The sequence below is a fragment of the Muscardinus avellanarius genome (assembly GCF_963383645.1).
Source record: "Muscardinus avellanarius genome assembly, chromosome: 12".
Taxonomy (NCBI): Eukaryota; Metazoa; Chordata; class Mammalia; order Rodentia; family Gliridae; genus Muscardinus; species Muscardinus avellanarius.
In genome coordinates, this window is record NC_137798.1 from 81,115,666 (window position 1) to 81,129,456 (window position 13,791).

Consider the following 13,791-nt stretch of genomic DNA (forward strand, 5'->3'; position numbering starts at 1 on the left):
CAGCCACTGTCTGTCTTCACGTACTCCTCTAGAAGTTTCTTCATGGCTGATGGACAGATATAAAATCTCGAGCTATACTTTTTTCCTTGAAGCCTTGTTCCAGTCTTCCAGAGTTAGAGGTCAACACTATGAAGTGTGAGGTCAACCTGATTACAGTTACACCTAAAAACAGCAGGATCTTTTGGTTCAACTGCCCAAAGGAGCCCTCCTCTGTCTTTGACTTTGAGGCACTTAGTGTTGATTCTACCACACTTTTACTGAAACATCATATGCCCTCTCAAACTGAAGATTCCTATCTATCCATTTTTGGAAAATCTTCCTGGAAAAATATCTTTAAATAGTTCTCTGGTATCATTAAGTTGGTTTTCTTCTTTGTGAAGCCCAAATGTGTATACTGAATCTCCTTTATCTGTCACTACTGAAATTTTTTCTATTGCTTTTTATGATTTTTCATTTTGTTTTTTATTTCCTGGTTCTCTCTCTTTCCTTGTGTTCAGAATATTCTCTCGTGCTTCATCCAATGTCTTTGTTATTTTTTATTCCACTTCTTTTCTGAACTTCACAGCTTACATTTCATCTTCTGATGTCCTGGGCTGGGAATATAACTCAATGGTAGAGTGCTTGCCTAACATGTGTGAGGCCCTTCTAATGTCTTTCCATGTGCCTGAACTGATTTTATAAAAGCAAACAATATATTGTGCTCTTGTATAAAGGCAATTATTTCATTTTTATTCATGAAAAAATAATCATAATCTTCATATGTTCAATGACAACAATTTTTATCTCTCAAGTATTTTTTCTTTTCTTCTTTTTTTAAGCATTCTTTTCTTAATATACTTTCACTGGTGCATTGCATGTATACATCACGGCAGGGTTTGCCTTTTGTTTTCCCATTTCTTCTTTCTTTTCTTATAGTATTTTAGTACAGATCCCATACTGTTTGTGTTAGGCAAGCTCCCCTTTGAATTAGCCTAGGTATTCTATATCAGCTATTTGTATGAAGTTTACACAAAGGAAGAACTGGATATGCAATATAGTAACAGAGATTGTCCTTATGACACAGGATTGTATATGAGATTTTTAAATCTTTACTTCTTCCCAGTCAAAGAAATATGCAGCTCTGTAAGTATCTCAATTACCTCTTACCAAACATGAGCAGACTGCTTACTCAAATATGGCTTGGTTCTTTCACCAATCCTTACTCTGCTGCCTCTTAGGATCACAAGAGTCCAGAGACTTTCCTATAACAACCTATGCATTCTTATAAAATCAAGGGATTTGGGCTTTATAAGACAAGGTATACTTCTCACCTTGGGGAAATGTACTTTGATGGTTCTAAGATCCACACAACCCCACAGATAAATCTCTTTATATTCCCTCCAGCTTCCCTGGCACAGTGGCCAGTGCTTCCTGAAGCCACTCCATCAGTGATGTGGTTCATAGTTTCAGGTATCTTCGGATTTCCTAGTTTTATCAAAGCTGAAGTTTGCATTTCTTTAGTCTCATCCTCCTTATTGCTTTGAAGTGACTCCAGAGACAAGAAGGGGAGAATACTGTAAAACTTTTCTGTATTCAATCTGAAGTTCTCCTTATGACCAACTTTTCTTACAACCCAATCCACTCTCACTTCATTTTTCAAAGCCCCATCATCCTCTTCCCTATAAACACTGTACACATGCTAGTGTTTAGCAACAGAAGCCTAAGAAGGTTAAGTGGCACCAGTGCACACCTATAATTCCAGCTACTTAGGAGGCTGAAGCAAGTGGATACAAGTTCCAGTCCAGCCTGGGCAACTTAGAAGAACTCTGTATCAAAATTAAAAAGAGTTTGAATTCAGTTCAGTGGTAGAGTAGTTGTCTAGCACATGTAAGGCCTTGAGTTCAATTCTCAGTGCCACCAAAAAGAGAAAAGAAAAAGGGTAAGTAGCTTAATCAAGGTCTCAGAGGTAGTGCAAAGCCAGGCCTCTTGGTTTCTGGCTTGGCTTCTTGGTTCTTATCACACCACACATCCATGGATATATATGCCTAATGAACACCTTCTTGTATACTTATAGCCAGAAGCTGATCTCTAAGAATTACACTTGAAAAAGACTAAGAAACCACAGAACTGACAAATGTTAGAGGTGAGGAAGGAAGATGTCCAAGGAAATAGGCTTAGTTCTTGTTACCTGGCTTAGTGTCTGTCACTCCTTCCATGAGAACCAGTCCTACTGGTCGCTGACAAGCGATGTTGCAGAAGCGGAAACGTAGCAGGAAGTCACGGCCATATTTACGTCTCTCTGTGAACCAGGAAAAGCCATAACATGAAAGAAAGAAGCAGCAGCCACGGGCCAAGACCTCTTTAGTACCAAGAAGCTTCCAACATAGCAACTCAGAGGAAGTCTAGCTCTGACTAAAAGATTTTCCAATAGTCATGATTTAAAGTTGTCCATTGCATTGAGTGGCCATATGGTAGACAGTGAGAAAAACAAAAAGAAACAAAAACCTTGCGAAGAGAATTGAGACTACATTCTCTTGTCATCAAGAAGCAATCTTTCTCCCACAATGGGCATGAAGACACAGCCAACCAAGAATGTGGCATGCACTCACCTGATCTCTTAGGGTGACAAGTAGTAACATACTGACAGCGGTCAGTGATGCCCAGGGAGCTGGGCCACAGGGGCACCTGAAGCTTCCTCTGGTAAAGTTGATGGGAGAAGTCTTCTTGTCCAGACACCTACAAGGAAAGACAGAGTGGGAATGAGGAAACCAAGAAAGAAAGGGAAATAATGGCCCATTTTTAGGACGTGGACAAACATAAATGGAGCCACACACAGTGTACAAGTATAAGCAAGCCATGTAAATCTCAGGAGAGGTTAATAATGAGAAGCTTTTCTACTAAAAACACTGACATGTTCATGAGACAGGAAGGAGAGGTGAGAGAATGAGATGTGTGAGTCAAGAGAAATAGAAATGCATGAACATGAAGTTCTAAGTTTCACCTCAGAAAATTACACACTTCACAGGGAAGGACAACTCGCAGGGACTTTAATTTAAGATGGGAAGAGGTTTATCCTGACCTTTGGATCTTCTGGATCGAGGTCTAATATCTTGAGCCTATTACTGGGAAACCACAGAGTCAAATCAAATGGGAAATGCACCAAAGCACTTTACCGTATCTATGTCACCATCCTCGGTCAAAGCCAATGAGCAGCCTGGGAACGGGCAGAACGTAGCCAGGGAAACATTCAGCAACATCAGGCATCTGCATGTCTCCACCATGGGTAGCAGACTTCCCTTTATTTCATTTAACAACAGATATTTAAATGCCAACTATGTGCAAGACACTAGCTAAATACTGGGGCGAGAGTGGTAACAGACACAATCCCTCTGGCCTCAAATGCCATGTGAGGTAAAACAGGCCCAGAATTTAATGGTAATTCAATGTCTGTGACTGGACAAGGTTAGTTAATTCCCTTGTAAAATGGAATAATACCATGTACAATTTAAAATCTTCATAAAAATCACTATTATTGACTGTTTTCATTTGCAACAGGTACTGGATAACACTTTACATGCATTATTTTATTTTAAAAGACCAAAAACATCTCAAATGTAGATGTCATTACATCCCCGGTATACAATGAGGTAAGTGGGGCTTAAGAAAGTTCAATGATGTATCCAAGGTGGCAGAGTGGGATTTGAACTCAGGATAGTCTGGGATCAAAGCAAATGCTCTCACTCTCTATGCCTAACAGTGCTTGCCATGTGGAAGGCGCTGAGCAAATTCTTTCCCTGTTTCCTGAGCTCCCTGAGAACAGCTCCTTTACAGTATGATATGCCCTCCTCTGGACCACAGGAACATGGCTGGCACTTGAGTTAACCTCATTAAAATAAAAGCCGAGCTGGGCGTGGTGGCGCACGCTTGTAATCCCCGCGCTTGGGAGGCAGAGACAGGAGGATCGCACAGGTTCCAAGCCAGCTGCGTGCGCTGGCTTAGGAGACCCTGTTTCCAAATATAAAATGTAAAAATAGGTCTGGGAGTGTAGCCCGGAGGTAGAAGGGCTTCCAGGAACCCCAGTACCACCAAAAAAAATAAATAAAAAATAAAAGCCGAAAGTGTTCAGCCATCATTTAAGCTTTTTGTCCTTTCCCCAATGTGCTTTGCCAAAAGTTAAGCAATAAATTGAATCAGTAGAAACAAAACAGAGGAAGATTAAATGACATACCAAGAAACTGCACAAGTTGATAAAACTATGAGCTACTTATACTATCAATATTCAGCATCTGAGGGGCTAAGACAGGAGGATCGGAGGTTCATAGCCAGCCTCAGCTACTTAGGCCCTCTGCAACTTAGTGAGACCCAGTTCCAAAATGAAGAATAAAAAATAGGACTGGGCTGGGGGTGTAGCTCGGAGGTAGAATGTCCCTGGTTTCCTCATTTATAAGATGGAAACAATGATAGGAAAAGTAAAAATTAATGAGTCAATACATGTAAACTGTTTAAAACAGAACCTGGCACAGAGCTGCTTAATAAATGTAACTTCAGATTACAGTTTTTCAGCAGTTAAAAGGTATAAGATAAAGCTGGGCATGGTTTCAAATACCTGTAATCCCAGCTACTCAGGAGGCTGAGCAAAGAGAATCCCAAATTCAAGGCCAGCCTCAGCACTTAACAAGATCCTGTCTCCAAATAAAATGAAAGGCTGAGGGTGTAGTTCAGTGGTAGAGTGCTTACCCAGCATGCACTAGACCCTGGGTTGGATCCCTAACACTCCAGGAGTGTGTGTATGTGGGGGGAGGTATGAGATAGAGCCATATGCATATTGTTGAGTAATTTTTAAAAAGCCACAAATGAAGCATACCATACATATCATGCTTGTAAAACAGTCACAGCGTAGCACTAGAAGGCAAGAACTCTGGAACCAGAGCACCTGGTCACAAATCCTGGCTCTACCACTAATTACCTGCAAAACCTAGAGCAAATTACTCGACTTCTCTGTGCCTTAGTTTCCTCATTTTAAGATGGAAACAATGATAGAAATAGTAAAAATTAATGAGTCAATACATGTAAAGTGCTTAAAACAGCACCTGGCACACAGCTGCTTAATAAATGTAACTTCAGATCACAATGGCATAGGAACACAGCACCATAAATGCACAGAAACATTCTGGAAGAACACCAGCAACTTCAGAACACGTCATGAGTTGACTCTAAGAGGAGATGGTAGGGAATTTAGGTGATACAGGGACTTCATTTATTTTATATTTGAATTCTTGCAAAAATGTACTTATATACTCTTGTGAATGATAAAAACTGAAAGGCTTTCAATATACCACAGTTCCTAACCTCCAGCTTGCAGGGTGTAAACGATTCACCTTAACAAGAAAAAACAGGAGGAAGCCATAACAGGTATAACTGAGTCCCTGCCCCCGAAGCAGCACTTGCTCCAACTCCTGGCCCTCTCCCTGGACTGTGTTCCCAGCCCAGCGGCCTCCCCACCTCACCTTCCAAGTCGGCATCCCATTGTACTGGAGCTCGCCGTCCCTGATAAAGTTGTAGAGCGGTGAGTCAGGAACAGAATTTAGGTCCCCACACAGGATGATAGGGCAGTGGCTGCCATCTGACAACCTGGCCACCTTGTCCACTTCAGCCAGGAGAATGGCCATCTGGGCCAGCTTGACGTCACCCCGGCGTGGGTTGTACAGGACGTGGGTATTTGCCACACACAAGGGGGCCACTGAGACTTGCCCCAGGTTCTCGGGCACGAGCGGCTGCAGCAGCAGCACTAAGCCCACATTGTCCCGGTTGAGGAGCTCCAAGCCAGGCCGGAAGTACTCCACAGGGCTGGCGCAGAGCAAGCGGAACCTGGTGGGCTTGTAGCAGACAGCACAGCCATCCGTTTTACACCCGGTCCTCCTCTTGTAGAAACAGGTAAAGCCTACAGTAAAATCCCATCAAGGAAACTGGTTAGAGTCCTTGAAGCCTGGAAGCCTGCAACCCTTCGACCAGTGGCAGCGGCCCAAGGGTGTGAGCCTAAGGCACTGTTGCTCCTGTCTAGAAGGGGCCCTTGTCCTTGCCACCTCCTGGTCTTGCAGAGATTGTCTTACAGTTGTAACCAGATGAATGAAGGACTAGAAGGGAAAAGGAGGAGGGCAGGAGCTAGAGCAACAGAACGTGACAGGAAAAGCAAAGAATCATAGGCAAGTTGGAGTCCTAGCCCCACAACCCAGCGTTGTAGTTTTGTGATTCTGACAAGTCCCCCCAGACTTTTAGAACCCCAGTTTCCTCAACTGTGAAATACGAATAATAACTGGCTTCACAGAGTTGGTTACTTCAAGGATTAAACAGCAAAAGGTCAGAATTTCTTTAAAAACTGCAGAACTCCCTTTCTCACCCACATATGGAAAGTGCTAGATGACAGGTGAGACTGAGGTCTTATTAAGACATAAGGAAAGGATGCAATGCAGTCTTCAGGAGAGAGCAGACAGAGCTGGGGAAGGAAAGGCTGGCAAACATGCCAGGGAGCTGCAGTACCCATCATTCGCAGAGAGGGCTCCAGCTGCTCCCAGTAATGGTCTTCCTGGACTTCCTGGAGACACAGGATCTGGGGAAGTGACAAGAAAATCCATCACTCCAGGTGACTCCCACTCCCTAGGAGTAGGCACCGGGTGGGAAGCTACTACAGATCTCAGGTAGGCTCACACTGAAACTTCCCACAGGAGTGACTGCCCAACAGACACCAGGAGCAAGAACAGTTCCAGACTCGAACTAAGGAGGCCAGGCAGATGCCTGGATACGCCCGCTCCTTGAATTTCTTACGTCTCTCCACCTGCATAGAGGTGCCAGAAAGTACACAACTTGGGAGATCTGGGGATCTGCCCCAAACTCACTGACTCTAAGCTGGGCAGGACTGTAATTATCTGAACTGGAGTTGGGCTCACTCTCCAAGAGCACAGGAAGCAGACCAGGTTCTACCCCAGTGCAAGATGGCAAGCCCCTCCTCACTTACATCAGGGTCCCAGTGCTGGAATTCCTGCATGAGGTTCGCAAAGCGGTAGTTCCAATTAAGGATGTCTGGATGGCAATGCAGGTAGAGTTCTGAGCTCTGCTGCATTAGGTCCTGGGCCAGGATGTTGTAAGACATTAGTGTGAACTGGAACTGAGAGCCATCCCCCGCCTCCAGGCCCTGGGCATCTGGTTCAGTGGAGAAATCCTCCCATTCTCGCCACAAGATTTCTGCGAAGAAGTTGGAGAAAGAGTGCCATGACTAGCACAGGATATCCACAGGCCCTGCCACATCCATCCTGACTATGTAACACTACACCTGAAGTTCCTTTTTCCATTGTCCCTGTCACCCATTCCTCTCTGTGGGGATTTAAGCAGCACTCTAAAGACTTTCTTAGGCTAGACAGAAAGCTCCACAAAGCCAGACAATCTTTGCTTTCATGCTGCATCTCTGGTACCTGGCACCTAATACATGCTCAAAAACTACTTAAGAGTCTGGCAGGTCTCATTTTGAAAACATCCATGAGTCTGTGGAGAATCACTCCGCTGGGTATCATTTATAGTCACCTGGAGTTGAAGACATTTCTGAATCCAAGTGTGGTGGCACATGCCTGTAATCTCAGTACTTGGTAGCTTGAGACAGGAGGATCAAAGGTTTGCACCCAGCCTTGACAATTTAGCAAGGCTCTCTGTAACTTGGTGAGACCCATTTTCAAAATAAAAAAGTGATAAAGGGCTGGAGATATAGCTCAGAGGTAGAATTTCCCTGGATTCAATCCCTAGTCACACACACACATACCAAGCATGTGACATTTCTGGAGTAATTTCAGCCTTGGGTGTTTTCCAACCTCTACTCCTGATTATAGCACAGGGAAACTTAGATTTCAAACCTACTTAAGTCAAAGAACTTTCTTCAAATTGTAATGGACTCCCCATTTGTAACACAAACAAAACTGGAGTTACTCTGGTTGAGGCAGAGAGTGGAGGCCCTAAGACTCTCCGCCTCGACCTGCAGAAAACCTTCAAGTCACCACTAGAGAAACACAGCATGGGAGATGAGAAACAGCATCAGGGCTCAGCTCTCTCACTTCCTAGCTGTGTGGCTTGTCTCACTACCTCTCTGTGCTGTGGTTATTTCATCAGTAAATCTCTGGGGTTGAATAAGATGATCTATAAGACCCCTCTAGATTTGGCACTGCCCGAGTCTCAGATAAAACAGAATGTGGCAGTGGCAAAGTTCCCCATTAAGAATCTTTTGGAAGACAATCTGCTGTCCTGGCAAGTGTGACTCAGCTTGAATCAAACTCACCATGATATGGTATTTCCATTGGAGGAGGCTGCAACTGCCCCATGCCTTCAAAGGGCCAAATGGGAGTGTCTTCCTGGGGCATAGGCTCCGGTGCTATGCTCCAGGCCACCACAGCAGGGTCCTCTTCCCACTGATCTGCAGCCAGGGTGCCCATTGGAAGGACAGCACAGTCTGCATACTGGGGACCAGTCTGCACGGGAACAGCTGCCCATAAGGAGCCCTCAACCTCTGGCAGCAGCTCCTCTTCTAGCTCCTCGGGTAAAGGCTCATTCAGGTTCTCTGCTGCCCGCAGGTCACTCAGCTGCCTGCTGGACCACTTGTCCTCTGAAGCAGCATCCTGTTCTCCAGGCGTATCCATCAGGAATGCCAGACTGCTCTGGGCTAGTCCCTTATCTACAAGGGGACCCTCACTTGCAGCTGAGAGCACCTGGCTTGACCCTTCTTCTCGCCACTGCTGCAGCAGGCCCTCACACTCCTCCTGGTCAAGGCCCCGAGGGGCCATGGCAAAGTCACCCTCTACCTGGGGAGACGTGCTCTTCGCCAGGAGGGCATTTTTTCGACAGGTAAAGAAAGCATCTGGGAAGAAAGCCAAAACATTAGGTTATAAGAGGACAACATTACCCAACCAATACTCTTCTCCCAGCTAAAATGTAACCCTCATTCAAGCAAGAATCCTACCCACCTTGTGCATCACTGGACCATCAAGAGCCTGCCCACTCTAGTTCCTGGAACACCATCACCACGGCAAAGTGCCAACTCACAGTAAAGTGTGCCAGTACTGTTCTAAGTGCTTACACACAGCAAAGTGTGCCAGGCACTGTTTTAAGTGCTTACACACAGCAAAGTGTGTCAGATACTTCTAAGTGCCTTAAAAGTATTACTTAATTTACATGGTAGGGACCAGATAAATGTCAGTGCATGAATAAAAACAGCTGTCCCACATAATCTATGGAACAGATAACCACACTCCTATTATCAGGAGATTGACTACCATTAACATAAACCCTTTGGTTCTAAAAATGACATTACATTAGAATTAATACTTGACCATGGGAGACAGAACTGTGGGTTATGATCTAGCACCAAAATTAACAAAACTGACCTTGGACAATGTCCCTGGTCTTATGGACTTACTATTAGGTTTAAAATGGAGACCAAAAAAAAAAAAAAAAACCTAGGCATGGTGGTGCACACCTGTAATCCCAGTACTTAGAAGGCTGAGATAAAAGGATCGTGGGTTTGAAGCCAGCCTTAGAAACTTAGCAACTCTCAGCAGCTTAGTGAGACTCTGTTTCAAAAAAAAATAGAGCTGTAGTGTAACACAGAGGTAGAACACCCCTGAATTTAATAATCTTGTTATGGTTAGATATAGAATGTTCCCTGAAGAGCTCATGTATTAATATTCAGAGTTGATATAAATAAGTCATGGGAATTATAATCTCATCAGTAGATGCCATTGTGATGGGCTTAGCAAGGCCTGGGTGGTAACCTAGGCAGGGGGCTGTAGCTCAGGGACTGTGCCTTGCCTTTGACTCCCCTTGCTGCTCTCTTGCTTGCTGTCTCCATGATGAGAGCAGAGCCTCACTCTCTCCCTCCCTGCTTCCTGCCAAGCCCTGAGCACCAAACCCTGCCTCACATGGACTGAATGTGAATTTCAAAATAACTGTGAGCAAATAAATCTTCCTTCCTCTGAGTTGTATGATCTGTCACTTTGGATTGTAGCAGTGAGAATGACTGAGACAAATTCCCAGTACCACACACACACACACACACACACACACACACACACACACACAATAATAATAATAATAATAATAATAATAATAATAATAATAATAATAAAGTGGGGGCAAGAGAAGTTCTGACTAGATAATCTCCAAGAGCTTTTCTAGTTCTATAAATCCCCCAATGCTATGAAAGTATTCCTAAAGCAGATAGTTTCAAAATCTATACAATTTATTTCCCTTGGGCCTCTTCTCAAAGCTATTTATGCTACTCATAGAATTTTCATAAACTTCATTATCTGCTTTCCTACTCCACAACCATCAGAGACTGTAAATTAGAAGGTACCAACAACTAACAGTTAAGAGACAGCTGTCATCGCTCTGCTACAACAGCCACAAATAACAGCCAACAGGCAAGAAAGGAAGCGGGAAGATCTCTAAAATTAGAGCTTCGAAAACCCAAGTATAGTATTTTGGAGAGGGCAAACACCCCCCCACACACACACACACATAATTATTTACAGCATAAGACAAGTGACATGCATGATGATGACCCATGATCACTTGATTCATTTTATTGGCAATTTTTTAAAAGAAAAACTTTAAATATCTTGCTTATGGACTATGTGAATTTATGTTGCTTGAACCCAGTGGTTTTCAACCAGTGGGAGGCTGGGGACAAATTTGCCCTCAAGGAACATTTAGCAATGTCCAGAGACACTGTGATGATCACACTGTGGCAGTGGACAGGGGCGCCGTTGAACATCCTACAATACACAGGATAGTCACAAGAAATGATTTGATCCAAAATGTCAACAGTGCTGAGAGACCCTGCTCTAAACCTGCTGGGTTGCCAACCTTTAGCCTCAAGGACTTACTAATTATCTCCCCTTGGAATATCCTCTACCATAACAGATGGCAGAGGTTCACTGGTTTAAATACATTGAGGTTACCAGCTTTCAAATTCAGCAGATTTTGTTGTGATGGTTTAAGCAGAAGGGTTATTTTAAATCTTAAAAACCAATATACAAAGATAATATAAGTGGGACTTTAATGTGTGGATGGGAGGGGACCTCCTTTGAGATACTTTAGGTTTCTACTGTTCTAGAAATCTCTGGACTAGCATATGTCACTAAGGCTGCTACTGTGGACAGTGAAGAAGCTCCAGACACCACAGCAACATAAAGTAATACACTTAGTTCTCTGAAAACATGACTTCTGGAGTATTTTCCCATTCCTGAGACGTATGGACACACGGGACACTCCTGAATTCGGTATCTACCACATACCAGGCAGCATGTTAGCACTAGATACAGTGAACAAAACGGGAATGTTCCTGCCCTCCTTAAACTTGTGTTCTAGCAGCAGACACATAATAATAATAATAATAATAATAATAATAATAATAATAATAAACACATTGTGTGAAGTTCAGAAGAAAAAGGCACACAATGCAATTGGACTCCTTATTTCTAAGTACTTCTTGGTCCTGGCCCCTCATTGCAGAAAAGTCTGGAAGTCTGTGGGATCTGAAAGAAAAAGTGATGGTTGCATAAAAGCAAATGTCAAAGGCCAAGAATAGGGAGTGCAGGCAGATTATGAAAAAGTATCCACGGGGCTTGGTTCCCCCGCCATCACATCTCCCTAAAACAAACAAACAGGGGAGAAAGCTCCAAAGTTGGTGTGAATGTGCCCCTGGCTCCGGAGCATCATTTTTTAACCAGATTCCGCTGCTCCAAAGTTGGTGTGAATGTGCCCCTGGCTCCGGAGCATCATTTTTTAACCAGATTCCGCTGGGCAAGACGAGTGACGGCAGGTGTGCCCGGACTCCACCCCTCCGGCCCCCAGGGCCGCCCCACCTCTCCCTTCAGAGAACAGGGCACTCGCCTCGGCCGGGGCTCCCCGGACAGTGCCTCAGCGGGCCCCAAAACCTCTTTGCACCATCTGCGGCCGGGGAGGGCGGCCCCCTCCCCAGCTCCTGTCCACGTTAACCGTGGCCCGACGTCACCAGGCCACAGGCGGGCCGCCCACGAGGGTCGCCCGCCGGGCCGAGCCTCGTGGGGCCAAATCGGCCCGGGGGCGGGTCGAGGGCCGCCTCCCCACACCCGGCGCTGCCGGGGCACCGGGGTCGGAGGCCCCGCGCTCCGCACGCCGCCCCGGCCCCGCCAAGTCCCGCAGAGCCCAGCCCGGCCCGGCTCCCGCTCGTCAGGACGCGGGGCCGGTACCTGAGAGGGCGCGGAAGAGGCGCGCGGCCGGCAGCAGCAGGTAACACAGGCACGACGCGATCATGGCCGGGCCCGCGCCGCCGCCCTCCGCGCCGCCGCCTCCGGGTCTCCCTCGGCTCGCCCCGCCCCGCCCCCGCACTATCTGGCCCCGCCCCGCGCTGCGTGGCCCCGCCCCGCGCTGCCCCCTGGCCCCGCCCCGGCCTGGTCGGCCCCGCCCCTGCCGGCCCAGGAGTGCAGCCGCCCGCCCCGCTCCAACAACAACTCTATTGGTACCGCAGGCAGCAGTTAACCCCAGAGTGCTGGCAGGAGCCGGCTCCATGGCGACGCGCGGGGCCGGCTTCCCGCAGCCTGGGAAGCACCGGGGTTTACATTGAAAACCTGGCTGGGCTCTCTACAATGGCATTCAAAGGCCATAATTTAATTCCCATTTCTGCCGCTCACTAGGTGTCTACTTAGGCAACCCATATGCCCTCTGTGCCCTTCAGTTTCCTCGTCTGTAATATGAAGAACTGGACTTTCTCAACTCTAATTTCTATAATCTAGCTCTTTTCAGCCCAGAAAGAAGAGGGAGCCAGCAGATCTTCATTTATCCCCTTCGTCCTGCCTTCACTGTCTTCCCCAGCTCAGATTCCAGTCACAAATTGAGTCCTCCCTTGCTTCAGCATATGATTTTAACTCCTTCCCCACCTGTTCCAAATAGGCCCTCTTTTCCCTAACGTGGAAAAAGTGGATGTCTCATTGGTAAGCGCTGATGGAGGGAGGGAGGGAGGAAAGGAAGGAAGGAACGAACGAAAGGGACTCCACAAATCCAGGGACCAAGTCTTAACTGGTGGTTTGTTTACCCTGAGGTTTCTTTCTAGTGCCTAAAACCCTACCAAACACATATCGAGTTAGGGTTGGTGATTGAGCAAAGTGTACCCTACTAAACAAAGGCCAGTTCTCCCACCAATTCTGTGCTACCCAAAGAGCTCTTTGAGTCTCTCTTCTCCAATTCCCCACTCTCAATCTGCTGCCTCAACCATGCTCCAAAGGAAGGAAGGACTTAGTCGTACACCTACTTTCAGTACCCAATGTCTGAGCAGTGCGGTTTCCAATTTGTGGCTGGAGCCTTGGTTGTTCAGGGAAGCCCTCTGGGGAGTCACCAGATCCTGGACCAGCTGGGTACATCATCACACTGAAGGGCTGAAAGGAGGAGGAAGGAGAGTCAGTAGCATGGCCTCCCCACCCTGCTCCCTTAGCCCAAGGTGCCGATGTCTGCCCTCAGCAGCACCCTTTGCCTCAGATGAAACAGAGGGCCAGCCATCTTTAGACTGGCAAGCCCCTTAGAAACCAACCCATAAATGTTATCTCTACCTGAGGAGCCCCAAGGTCAAGCCCATTCCTTCCACAGAACTTAAGTAAACCTTCCTGTACCTTCCATTTTGCACCAAATAGTTTACCCAGAAGTCCAAGTTCCAAATAAGATCTTAAAGCACTTTTATGGAGAGAGACCATGCATATCATTTTGAAAGGTAGTGGTTCCCTTATCTACTTAGAAAAAGTTCTT

At 46.0% G+C, this 13,791-nt stretch overlaps 1 protein-coding gene across 1 annotated transcript in view; it reads right to left on the reverse strand.

Annotated features, from left to right (window-relative positions):
* ANGEL1 (angel homolog 1) overlaps positions 1 to 12,309 on the reverse strand; it is a gene marked incomplete at both ends in the record, with an annotated part of 39,841 nt that extends 27,532 nt beyond the window's left edge. Inside the window, 7 exons of the mRNA XM_080707430.1 lie at positions 2,168 to 2,278; positions 2,589 to 2,715; positions 5,487 to 5,920; positions 6,517 to 6,586; positions 6,992 to 7,218; positions 8,297 to 8,872; positions 12,246 to 12,309. Of these exons, the coding sequence (XP_080563556.1) occupies positions 2,168 to 2,278; positions 2,589 to 2,715; positions 5,487 to 5,920; positions 6,517 to 6,586; positions 6,992 to 7,218; positions 8,297 to 8,872; positions 12,246 to 12,309 (1,609 nt within the window). The remainder of the gene's footprint in view (positions 1 to 2,167; positions 2,279 to 2,588; positions 2,716 to 5,486; positions 5,921 to 6,516; positions 6,587 to 6,991; positions 7,219 to 8,296; positions 8,873 to 12,245) is intronic.
* Positions 12,310 to 13,791: the final 1,482 nt, after the last annotated feature.